General features: G+C 37.9%; 1 protein-coding gene across 1 annotated transcript in view; it reads right to left on the bottom strand.

The window, feature by feature from the left end:
* MYRFL (myelin regulatory factor-like) overlaps positions 1 to 12,391 on the bottom strand; it is a 34,164-nt gene that overhangs the window by 14,157 nt on the left and 7,616 nt on the right. Inside the window, exons 4-11 of the mRNA XM_010190047.1 lie at positions 10,973 to 11,168; positions 9,793 to 9,869; positions 8,425 to 8,535; positions 7,748 to 7,838; positions 4,403 to 4,603; positions 3,843 to 3,951; positions 3,248 to 3,357; positions 124 to 287 (exon numbers count right to left, since the gene is read on the bottom strand). Of these exons, the coding sequence (XP_010188349.1) occupies positions 124 to 287; positions 3,248 to 3,357; positions 3,843 to 3,951; positions 4,403 to 4,603; positions 7,748 to 7,838; positions 8,425 to 8,535; positions 9,793 to 9,869; positions 10,973 to 11,168 (1,059 nt within the window). The remainder of the gene's footprint in view (positions 1 to 123; positions 288 to 3,247; positions 3,358 to 3,842; positions 3,952 to 4,402; positions 4,604 to 7,747; positions 7,839 to 8,424; positions 8,536 to 9,792; positions 9,870 to 10,972; positions 11,169 to 12,391) is intronic.

Here is a 12,391-nt window from a genome sequence, read left to right as displayed (position 1 = left end):
CAGCTTAAATGCTGGAAATGAGCTGAGCTTCACTGTCAAGCAAAATCAGTTTTCACTTCTACCACAGAGACCACTTTACCAATTTCTGTGACAACTATCGGAGAATGCTCCTGACAGAGGTACCTGACTTTGCTCTCTTCACTGACAGTTGACTTTAAACTGCTCATCCGCTTCAGCCTGGCCAGTTTCCTGTTCCACTGTTCCAATTCTTCTATTCTGACTTCAAGATTGTTGGTTAGTTTACAGAGCTGCTTTACAGCACCAACGTTCTCCATAAAGATCTGATCCTGAGAAGCAAAACAATGACAAAAATAGATGCTGTATATTCATCAATCAAACGTAACTAGCAGTAATGAGTACAGAATTCACTTACGTAAGGATACATTGAATATTTGCAATGCAAACACAAGTCATCTCACCGTAAACGGGATGCACTTTTTACTATAAAACCCTTTTGCCACATTGTCAAAATTGCCTATGTTCTATTTGCAGTAAACTGAAACTGAGGACTTGCAGAAAAATTTGAGGAAGCTAAAGGGCTTTGTAGGCTAAGAATTTAAACTATATTTTACCTTCATACTGTGTTGAATTTTAAACCTTAACACTGTCAAAACACATATTTGATTTGTAGCTGAACATAGATTTCAGAATCCCTTAGCAAAATGTACATCCAACTATCTACCCACAGCACTGACTAACCTGGCTCAGACAAGCCAGAGTTGCTATCCACGTTGTGCACAGAGCATGAATCACACAGGAATCAGAGAGACAGGGAGAGATCCAAACAAGGGGTCAAGCTGTGATGGTATGATATTTTGTTCTCCCCTTAAGCCTCTCCAGCCTCACATTGTTTTCTTTTAAAGGTAACTGCATTCCAGAAAGACACTACTTTGTATAAACAGAGCCAGAGCACAGGTATCAGTGGTAAATTGCAAACTTCTCTACTGCCAATAGCTTCTTTAACTAAAATTGACTTCAAAATAACCTCCTGCGCCTAAAACTGTGAAATCATTTATACGGTCACTTGTGCTCATATCAATGATATGTAGCAGCTGCCCTTTCCATTCTCTTCAAATCCTGCATGAATCTCTTCTAGGTGACTTCAACTAGCCGAGGAAATGGCTCATCTGGTAAAATGAAAGAATACTTTGGGGAAAAAAGGACTGATGAGATGTTTACTGCCTCACTGATGACTAAGTACTGAGCACAGTGAGCTTGAGAAAAGAAAGATTCCTCTCCCAGAATAGTTAATTCCCGCACAGTCGAGACATTTCTCTAGAATGTAGCAGAGCCTGGCTCAAATAAGTAATACAATCAATTAATTTTACAGCGTTTGACAATGCCAAACAGGTAACTGACAAAGAGACACAACCAAACCAGCCAATATCCTGCTTATCTGAAATTAAAGTCAGAGTCTGGGATAACAAAGTTCAATGCCTCCTCACCTGCATAACTGTAAGCAAAGATAGGAAGTACTGTGCATTCACAACTCAAGGTGCTGAGTTATTCTGGAGTTGGGAGCTCCAGATATTTAGAGCAGGTATTTCCACCTGGAACATTAGATGTGCCAAAGCTCTGAATCCAATATACATCCTCAACTGTAAGACACAGATGTCTCGTGCCCCCGTCTCCCCAAAGGTCACCGAATTGGCATTCACATGCTCTGTCACAAGTGTTAAGAGAAAGTTGAGAAAGCACAGGTTGCACCACAGCAATTTACCTAGCCAAATTAAAACAATGTCACAGTGTTTGTGAAGTGATTCAGACCCAGCCAAGTAGCCAAGAAAAAGCAAGTAGTAAACAAACCGTTGCTCTAACAACTCGTTTCTGCTTGGGCCACATCCACGTCATCCTGCAGGGTGCAGAGAGCTTCCTCCACTTGCTAGGTCACATCCCTAGAGCACATCCTGGCAAGCACTGTCCAGAGACTCAGGGAACACGATGGGAGAAAAAGACAAAAAACCCGACTATCCAAAAGCAGTTTTGTGGGGGCTCAAAAATGGAAATGATGCTGCAGCTGTCACACAATGTAACAGGAAGGGTTAAAGGGCAAAATGCACCTAGTGTCAGTATCTAACACCACTGCTCTTCTATGAGCATCTGGAAATAAGCTACAGGCTGGAAACCTGACCAAATACAGCAAATTTTCCAAAAGTCTCCATTTCAACAGTACCTCTGGAAAGTGCTCTTCCCACAGCTCTATTCAAGGTGTCTAATCCATGCTTGCTTTCTATTGAACACAGCCTAACAGATTTAACCTATGAATTTAACTTATTCATAACCTACAAAAAGAAGACAAGTGAAACACAATATTTTTAATAGATATTTTCTCCAAGTTTGGTGGTGAAAACTCATGTTTTCTATAGAATAAGGAAAGAATGCATGGTTATAATGAATACGGGATCGTGTTCATTACATCATCCAGACAAGACAAGATCACCGATCTGTAAAACCTCCCTTTTCCCATTATCAGCTGTAAGCAGGGAAAAGCTGGGAAGTGGTCATTGACCTGCAGGGAATCAGTGCACAGCAGAGGGGCTGCTCTGAGCAATGCTCTGGACAACCGCTGTCTGCAGCCGTGTGTTACTGGGCTCTGTGACTGGCAGCCCCTTGCAGTCGTATTTCTACAGGAAAAGTAGGGGAAAGGAGCACAGGACAACAGACTGAGGCATTGTTTCCAACCTATAAGCACGGTAATTACTTTGTGTGACATAAACATTTTATAGTATATGTTTTTGAAGCTATAATAAGGATTTCAGATGGCCAAAAAAACCCTTCCCACAGAGCACAGAGCTAGCACTGTATTTGGCATGAAGTGATTGCACCAGGATTAGAGCAAGGAAGTTTTTATTTAACAAGTAGAATGACATCAGTGCTTAATTTATTTCTGGAACACTTAATTACCTTAAACAGAAATGAATGTTTTGGAGTCTCACTTGTTGGACCAAAGCTATGAAATCATGATCCACCTTTATTCAGCAAAGTCAGGTTTTATTCCCATTTCTCTTTTATTGTGTGTTCATTTTTATAATGAGATTTTACTGTAAATACTTTTTTTGTCATTATAAGATTCTACCATTTACTAACACCTGGTGGTTCAGTGTTTCTCAATAATTTGTCAAACACTATTTTTATAAGCAAATGAGCAGGCCTACATCTTTGTATGAAGCATAATGTGTGTTTATAGCTCCACATACAAAAGGAACAGTGTAAATACACACCTCCACTTTCTCTCTCAAGACCATACCTTGTCAACCATGAGGAAGTTTTCTATTTTTTCTCCATCATTACAAGCAACATCTCCAACTTCTCTAACAGCTTGAGGCAAAAGCTCCTTCACTTCCTGGGCTATTATTCCTGTTCACAATATAACAGAAAATAAAGTCAGGCAACACAGTGGCATACTGTTGACCATATTTGTATGGTTTGAGTTGCTCATCATAAAAGCTAGAATAGGTAGGGTCAAACATGCTCCAGAATTTCTCTGTGGTAGGAAAATCCAGGATTTCATTTTTTTTTCCATTCCACAGAAACAAACAGAAATCTTTAGAATTCCCATTTCTCTGCAATAAGAACAAAATAGTTTGTGATCACATACTTCACTCTCATTAAACTTCTAGGGGAAAAAACAACCCTCCTATCTTTAAAAATGCAAAGAGAAGTTGGAAAATTACCAGAAAGACTTGATTTTGGCATTTTTATATCACAAGAGAAACACAGCAAAGCATGCAATTGTAGCATTCTAAGAAATTAGGATGAAGTAGCCCGGTGTTAAAAGGCACTATGGTACAATGTACAACAGTGGAAGTTCATGAAAAATGAGAACAGAGCTGACTGAATACCTGTTTCATGGGTATCTTTTATTCCCATAACAGATGCAAATTCAGGCTTGTAGTCATACTCCACCAGCCTCATTTGTGTTATTCTCCTCAACTGCTCATTTGTGTCGACCTAGTTGGACGAATACCAAGATTCATATGTTGAACCATTAAGAATGGTCATGGCATCTAGGACATTACTGCGATAGCAATAAGCCTGACATGGCCACTTGGTCAATCTTCACATCGAAAAATACGGACAATCCTCCCCTTCTCCATTAGCAGAGTGCTATTTGTATTTGTATTTGTACTTGTACTTTTACTTGTACTTGTACTTGTATTTGTACTGTCAGCTACTCTTCAGTCTGACAACCCCCATCCACACAGATATCCCCATCTCCTATGGTCAGCCTCTTCCAAAGTCCATAGGCGATGACTCTACAGAGAACAGTGGCACACCCAATTTCTTTAGGCCAGCATTTCAGAACACCCGGGATAAAGAAGCTGCTTCACGTGTCAGAACAATGATCCACACATGTGCTGTGGTGCAAACATAAATGCCCTAAATACTCCACAGCCCTCACCTCCCGGATATTCTGTTTTGCTCGGCTGTCAGATGGATGCATGACTCTGCCCATAACTTTTGCATTTCCGCAGACAACCAGTGCTTCATCTGGTGCATCTGTGTTAATTCCTACTCGACCATGATAGACTATCGTCTCTGGAACATGTCCTCGCTGCCACAGTACATCACTGTCATTCTCAAACTGCCCTGGGTTAGACGCCTGGGAGAAAAAATTATGTTTAAAGATATAGCGTAGCATAGATGTACTATTGCTTATTCCATTAGAAATTCAGGGAAAATGAAATGCCAAATCTTTAATATTTAAATTGTATTCAAGAGATTTTCTAACACACCAACAGAAAAAACAGTGGAGCCACTTCTAAGTGTTTCTACTTGCACAGCATTGATCCCATTGCTATTTCCCTTGAATTCTATTTTATTATCACCTTAAGCTAAATTATCAATGTCCAAAGCTTTCCAAATTTTAACTTTGACATTACACTACATAACCATTCTTTATTTACCAGCAAATTTCAGCTGAGGCTAGAAATCAGAAAAGAGGAAACAAGGCAGAGATTAAAATGTTTGGTTTTGGCTTTGGTTTATTTTTACATATGCTTTGGCCATATCAGTTTCTTTCTTTTACATGCTGTTTCACAAACTTTTCCAACATGTATTGGAAGCCTGTGCTGAATAGATCAGAGGTGATCTTGGCTTGCGTTCACAGGCCTTGTTCTCCTTTTTTTCCACGATCATCGAAACATCTGCTGGAGAGCAATGACCATGGAGGAGGTCAGGGTTTTTAGAGCTGAAGTTTACTTTTCAGGCCCATTCTATTTCCTGCAGCCGTTTTGCAGCAATGTCACACAGAAAACCACCTCAGCACAACTGATGGAGTGGACAACTGTGGTGCACCGAGAGGAAAAGCACCCAAACCATGTCTCAGGGCCATAGCTTGATGTACACTTCTGGCAGGAGAACCAGCATAGGCAGCCCACTCCCCAACACAGACAACATTGGACGAACCAGCCTGACAGAAAAGTAGCCAAGCACAAAAATTATAGCTATTTCTAACCCACTCCTGTTTATTGCAGGTCCCTAAAAACACAGTTGCACCAGCACAGCTGAGGAGGAGTGTGGGAACAGGAGTGAGAAGCCGGATAAGAGCAGAACTGAGTCAAGTTTTGTTCATTCAGTGCTGCATCAAAATGAAATGTCGAACAAACTATGGCCCAGGAAATACTTGCCTCAAAAAGAAAATAGAATAAGATATTTTTCATTTATTTGTGATTTTGGACTGTCACTGCTTAATGAAATGCGCAGGAACAAAATCACTTTCTAATAGTAATTTCTGCAAGTCACAGCTACCACATGAATTTTGTTTTTACTCAGTGACTGAGATATTGAAGCAAAAATTACATTAAAATTATGCTTGCTAGGTTCCAGGGGCCTATGAAGTCTAAAAATAACAGTTTCTAAAGAGGTGACCATCTGGAAAAAAAAAATTACTACTATCTAGTTAATGAAATCTAATTTTGACTGAAGGATCACAAAATAAACATATTCATGAATTCCCGAAAATCCTCCATAATGTTTAAATTAACTCATATTATGAATTTCAAGTTAAGTAAACAGGGTCTTTCAAAGAACACCAAAAAAAAAACCCAACAGTGTGTACACAACTAGAAAAGACATTTGGTTTCAAGAATTAATTTTGCTAATTTGTTCTTTTTTATACTTTGAATTCAGGCTTTAAAATTTGAGTCTGAACAAAAGCCTGATGACGAGAAAAAGTTTGCACTCATTTAAAGAAGCCAGGATTTCACAAGGCTTTGCCATCTGCAGTCCGTGGTGCTGTGCACTTACCACTGTTTGTCACAATTAGAGCATGATCTGATCTGCCTGATAACCCCTGCTCAGCCAGTGTTGCACTGCATTGTGTTGTGTTGTATTTTGTTGTGTTATGTTATATGTTATGTTATGTTGTGTTATGTGCTTTGTGTTGTGTTGTGTTAGGATATGTTATGTTATATGTTATGTTATATGTTATATGTTATATGTTATATGTTATATGTTATATGTTATATGTTATATGTTATATGTTATATGTTATATGTTATATGTTATATGTTATATGTTATGTATAAAGGGCCAGAACATGAGTTGCTTTCTCACGCAGTGCATTTTCACAGCTTTGCCACTTTAAGGTAACCAGTGGCTGGCTCACTGCTTCCCTGTCAGACATCTGGAAAATGACTTTTGTTTTCTTTCCAGCTTTCCCGTTGACATTTTCAACACTTCAAATCACAGCCTCTCGATCCTTCTGCTTTTCTGCCTTCCTCTTCCTTTGTCTGGAATAGTGGTCAGGTTTGCAAAAATCTCATTCCCTGAATTCCTACTAAAAAACTGTCCCACACACATCAAAGGAGATCTCTTCATTGACATTTCAAAAAAAGCTAACATTACAAAAGGTCAAAAAAAGTAAATTTGTAAATCTTAGATAAAAATATGTATCTTACAAGGTAACAATAATCCCAAGGATAAGTCAAATGTGAAAATTCAATGGCTTTCCCAAATTAGGAAATAGGTGATATTTGTAACACTGCTAGATGCAGAAACAGAAATTCAGCAGTAGTGTGAAAATTAATGGACAAAAAAGAGAAAATAACTAAATATGCAGGAATTATACAAATACAATATTTAGTGTCCTGAAATAAATGAGCCCATAGCAGTGGTCAGGATGATAAAACTTCTCCGCAGAGCACAAAACTACTGAACACCAAACACTGCTTTCAAAGCCCTTTCACAGCTCCACTCAAAAAGGAGCTTTCAGCCATATTGCCCTCCAAAAACCTAACTGTAGCTGCTACACGAGGGTTTTCTGTTTTGAAACCTATATTACAACCACCAAATTAAGAGCTGGAATGCTCTGGAAACTCAATGGAAAGGGCCAGCTATGAAGTCTTAATCTTCCTAGAGCTGCTTTCCTTGCATATTTTTCCCTTCTTATCCTCCTTTGAAAATGAAGCATCTAGCCAATGAAAGCATTTACCAAATTTCTGGCAAGTGCAGGAAATTGTTTCACCTCAAAGAAAAAACAATCTGGAAAAATCAAAGTATTTTGTATTGGAAGTCACAACAAGTTTTCTGTTTAAATTGTTCTATAGCTCCACCTTTAATATTTTAAAATCACAATAGTTAAAAGATAACAACATACTCATCAAATATGCAACTGTATTTTTTTCCTCAATCTTTTTCAGTCTGTGGTAATTTTTATGCCCAAGAATCATCCCCACCATAGTCTCCTGTGAATATCAAAACAATAAATATTTTTCACATGAAAGCAATATAAATTTCTACCTACCCTCACAATGATCTTTTCAGAGACATTTGCAGACAGTAGGTAGAACTGGTCCTGAGAGACAGCATACAGTCCAACTACCAGCATGAAGTATCTAATTTGAAATTGATTTGATCGAGACAATAATTGAAGTAATGTCTTCTCACAGAAAAAAATTAAATGTTTTAAATACAGCTGCTATTGTTGATACATAAAAAGACAGCCAGAACATTTTAAAAATGTATTTGTTACAATACGAAAGAAATTTCCTTCCCTCTCAAGTAATATGTTCTTTCAATCCTCACAATCACTGAATATGAACAAAGATCACAGTAATTTCGACAAACTTAAGTAATGAAGACTCAAAGATGAAGACCCTTCAGAAGAAAGTTAGCATTATTTGGGGTTTTTTGGCTCCCTGATTTTGTCAGCCATCATTCTGGCTATGATTCCCTGAAATGATCTCTAACCTTGAGGAGGAGGTATTTTCTTTTATTCTGGTATCATTCTGTGACTCCAGAAGATAGGCCTTTAAGCAGATACCAAGTGGCATTGAATTTGAAATAAAATCATAGAAATTGAAATAAAATCACAGAATTGGCAGGGCTGGGATTTTTCACAAACATCAGCTCCATTCTAAAGCAGACCAAGTCGACCTCTTTTCCACTTCACACACGCAGGCCCACTCGCTACAGCAATACCTCTGGTCAGGATTAGGTTTCCCCTTTTTTCTCATATTATTTGCTGTTGTTTCACTGAAATGCAACCTTCCCAGTGTTACTTTCGTTACTTGGTCCCCTGGCAGATCAACTCTAAAACAGAAAAGGAAACGAGATCAGGGAAATAAGCATTTGGAGATCTACCTGGCTCAAGCCAGATTTCCTCAAACTCATTAAAACAGTTCCCAGAAAAACTGACAAATGGAAAAAAACAGAGGAACCCCAGCAAAATTGCAGTAACCCTGGTTTATAAAAATGCATTAAAACACAGTGACTATGTTAGAGAGATAAACAGGATAAAGCACTAGCAGTGGGAAACTGTTCTTGGTAATAGGAGTCTTGTGTTTCTTCGCCTGTTTGTACATGGTCTTGAACATAATAAAATCGTATGTGTTCCATATGATGGGTATTTGTTGCTTGCCAAGGTTAAGATTGCTTAATATTAGAACTGAATTTCCACATTAAAATAAATAAATTTTACTGCTTGTTCTTTTTTTTCCACTTGCACCTAATTTGTAAGTCTGGAAGTACAAAACATACACCTATTTCTGAAATACAGTGACAATGCTCCTGTAAGTGATAATATGAATAAAGAGTTTGTATGGAGAAAACCACCAGCTACCGAACAGTCACTCATGAAACAATTTACACACATCCAGAAGATATTTGTCAGGATGCAAAGGGAAGAAAAATGCCATGACAGAGGTAATTTAGTGAAAAACAAGCTCTTCTCCCAAGCTCAAAGTTCATTTTTGCAGATTTCATATTGCAGCTTTATCCCAACAGTGCCCTGTCAAACTTGACACTGTCTTATCTTTTTCTGTGTAAAGGCTTATTTAATTATTTATGGAGAACAGAACAGCTCCAACAGAAGACACTTATGTCAGAAGAGCAAGCATTGGTTCTGCCAGTGAGTTAAGACGCAGAAGAATGGCAGAGAGTTGCAGGGAGAAGCTGCACGTGTGCTTCTAGCAGGGACGCTCCCCCTTAAAAGCACTGCAAAAACATCTCATGCCCATGTAGGGCAGGAACATTACTGGCTTTTTTTATTTTAAGATGGGAAATGCATCTGCCGTACAGCTCTAAACACCATTCAGCAGTGTTGCTAGCCAAATATAAATATTTTGGATAGGTATACTTAACACAGTCGTAAAGCTGCTGAAAATTTTCCTCAATGAAGGGAAACCAGGTATGTATTACTACTGTGATTCTATGTGCACACCCAGAACGAAATTTGGACAAAGATCAGAAAACTGGCTTAGAGCTGCTATAAGTTTCCAAGGAACAACTACACATTTCAGACCAATCATGTATTGAAATAAAACGGAATAATTTACTCAAAATTCTTACTTAACAGGATGGAAAGTTTTTTTGCTTCGATCTGACTGAGACTGTTCAATAGCCACTGTTTGATTAGGAGCTTCCCCCTATAAAGAAAAAATAATTTTCAAAAATGACAGGAATATTAAATTTTCAAACACATAAAAATTGAAATAGATATTAATAGGGAAACGGTGTCTGAAACAGTGAAATCTCTCTCATTTCTCATGGAACTACATAAAAAGCAATGTGGGAATTGACTCCTGATCAACTGACACCTGCCAGCTCATCTGAAGCCCCAAATCATTCTGTGGATGTAATCTGAAAGGAAAAAATTTGCAAAGAAAAATTGCTTTCTGAATCTACACTGTTATTGGCTCATTCTACCCCAAAGCATAAATATAGATATTTAACATGAGAACTGAATCTATGCAAGGTAGGTCAAAAAGTTATTTTAGTGCCAATTTTTGTACCTTTCTGGAATGGTGCCAAGCAGCACTTTGCTTCAGATGGGAACAGATGACAGTAAATTCACTGATTCCTTCTGCATTAGAATGCATTAGGCAAAACTGGTCGTAACTGCCTTCTGAAACAGCTACATGCATTTTTTTTTTAAATCACTGCATTTTGGTAGTAAGTAAAAAACCTGCTAAAATCTTTCAGAAAGATTAACATTTCTTACTTCTTCTGTATATGCAAACTTGTGGACCCATATTGGCTGGGAAGAATTTGGTTCTTAAAATGAAAATAGAAAGCCTGACAAGAAGAAATGGGGAAATTTTGTTGGTTTTCCACACGTGAACTGTTCAGGAAAAACAGATTTTATTAATAGTCTTTGCTTTGTGAACTGCTTTTTTCAATACATCTTTTTGACCAATGGGTAGACAGGTGACCTACACACCAGCTGACGTCCCTGCACTGCCCACAGAGGGAACAAAATTTCAGTTGAAAGGAGGAAAGTCAGTGAAACCACGGCAAAAAGGCAAACAAGACGTCTTTCAGCATATAGTAGCACAGATATCCATAAAACCACTTTTTTTTGCAAAAGATTTCCACACAGAAGTAACTTGTAATTTAACAGAGTTCTCTTTTGTCAGTGTTTGGTCAAAAATTACTAAGAAAAGAGTTAATTTCAATTATTCACCTTATTCTATGTATAATCACGTACTAACTTATTAAAAGTAATAATCACAAAGAGATAAATACTTGCCTTTATTCCAAAAGCTTTCAAGTAAAACTTTTCTATTGGTTTCCCCCCCAGCTGCGTTTTGACATATTTTGGATGACCAGTGATTCTAATATGGACTGTGATTTGGAAATGATTCTTTTTCTGGCACACAAAGGCATCATCTGTTGCTGAAAAATTAAATCCTTTATCTGTGACAATGTGATATCCTACAGTGGGTCTACAAAAACAAGAAGAAAGAATATCAACTTTAGGTACAGGCATATTTGAGTGACATCTTGAGTTCCTACTTTTTTATATGGTCTGAAAATCCATCTGATTTTTACTGACAAAATGGGAGCTGAAATACATCTTTGCAATCACCAGTTCTACCAGTACTTTTTTCTTAGCCTCTCAGAGGCGTAAAAATGAAAATGCATATAAAACATACTCTAACTCTAGGCTGACACATGAAAGGTTTGGAAACCAGAGATGGAGAAGCTTACATAATCCTCACTTACAAATCTGGTATAAAAGAACTCTGTGCACCTAAAAGCACAACCAAACCTTTTAGTGTATTCAAGCATTCATTATAACATTGCTAGAAAAACCAGAGCTGAATGAGCACTGCAGACAGCAACGTGCTAATGAGCCAGCGAGACTCCCTGGTTTGCTCCTGAATTCCCACACCAAGTGCTCCTGCAGAAGCTGCTGGGATTCAAATAAGGCTTTGCTCAAGCTAGAAGAAAAGCTATTGATACCAACTCTCTGGCCAGATGACTGTAAAACTCTCCTTTATAATGTTGTCCATCCGTCCACGAGTAAGGAAACCCTATTCTATTTATTCAAAGGGCTAATTTGTCACCCGGAGAGAAAGAGTATTCTGTCCTTATGATTCACAGCAAACAAGGAAAGGTATCAAAAGATCTTTCTAAATGAGCCAGTGAACTCACCATCCCAACAATGCTTCCAGTCCTCTGATTTAAATGATGGATAATTCTAAAATAATAGGACTACATGGCAAGGCTCTCTTATGCGGGCACTGGCTTTTCTTGCTAATGAAAGTTTGATAATGATGATCTCGGCTGATGCTACTGAGAACCTCTCATTAACACAATTACTGAAGATGGCTTTTCAGAACTCACCCATTCGCTTGCACATTATTAGTTGGAAAAATCAAAATGTCCAGACTTTACAAGAAACATACAGACTTTGTTATCTTTTTATAAATTATGAACAAAAGGCCCCTTTTAAACAGTCACTGATTATCTGGGACAGGGAATAAAGAGGAAACTGTAACTGCTTCAGAACTACTAAGTCATACATTAATTCATACTTAAAATTATAATGAAGTGTCTACCATCTCCTCAAACCATCACTATTAAAGAAGTAAAACTTCTTCAGGTTCTTCCTACAACTGCTAATTCTTTTTACTTATGCAGGAAATGTCTGTATCTCATAGTA

The sequence above is a fragment of the Mesitornis unicolor genome, unplaced genomic scaffold, assembly GCF_000695765.1.
Source record: "Mesitornis unicolor isolate BGI_N332 unplaced genomic scaffold, ASM69576v1 scaffold18258, whole genome shotgun sequence".
Taxonomy (NCBI): domain Eukaryota; kingdom Metazoa; phylum Chordata; class Aves; order Mesitornithiformes; family Mesitornithidae; genus Mesitornis; species Mesitornis unicolor.
This window is presented reverse-complemented; position numbering and strand designations above follow the sequence as displayed.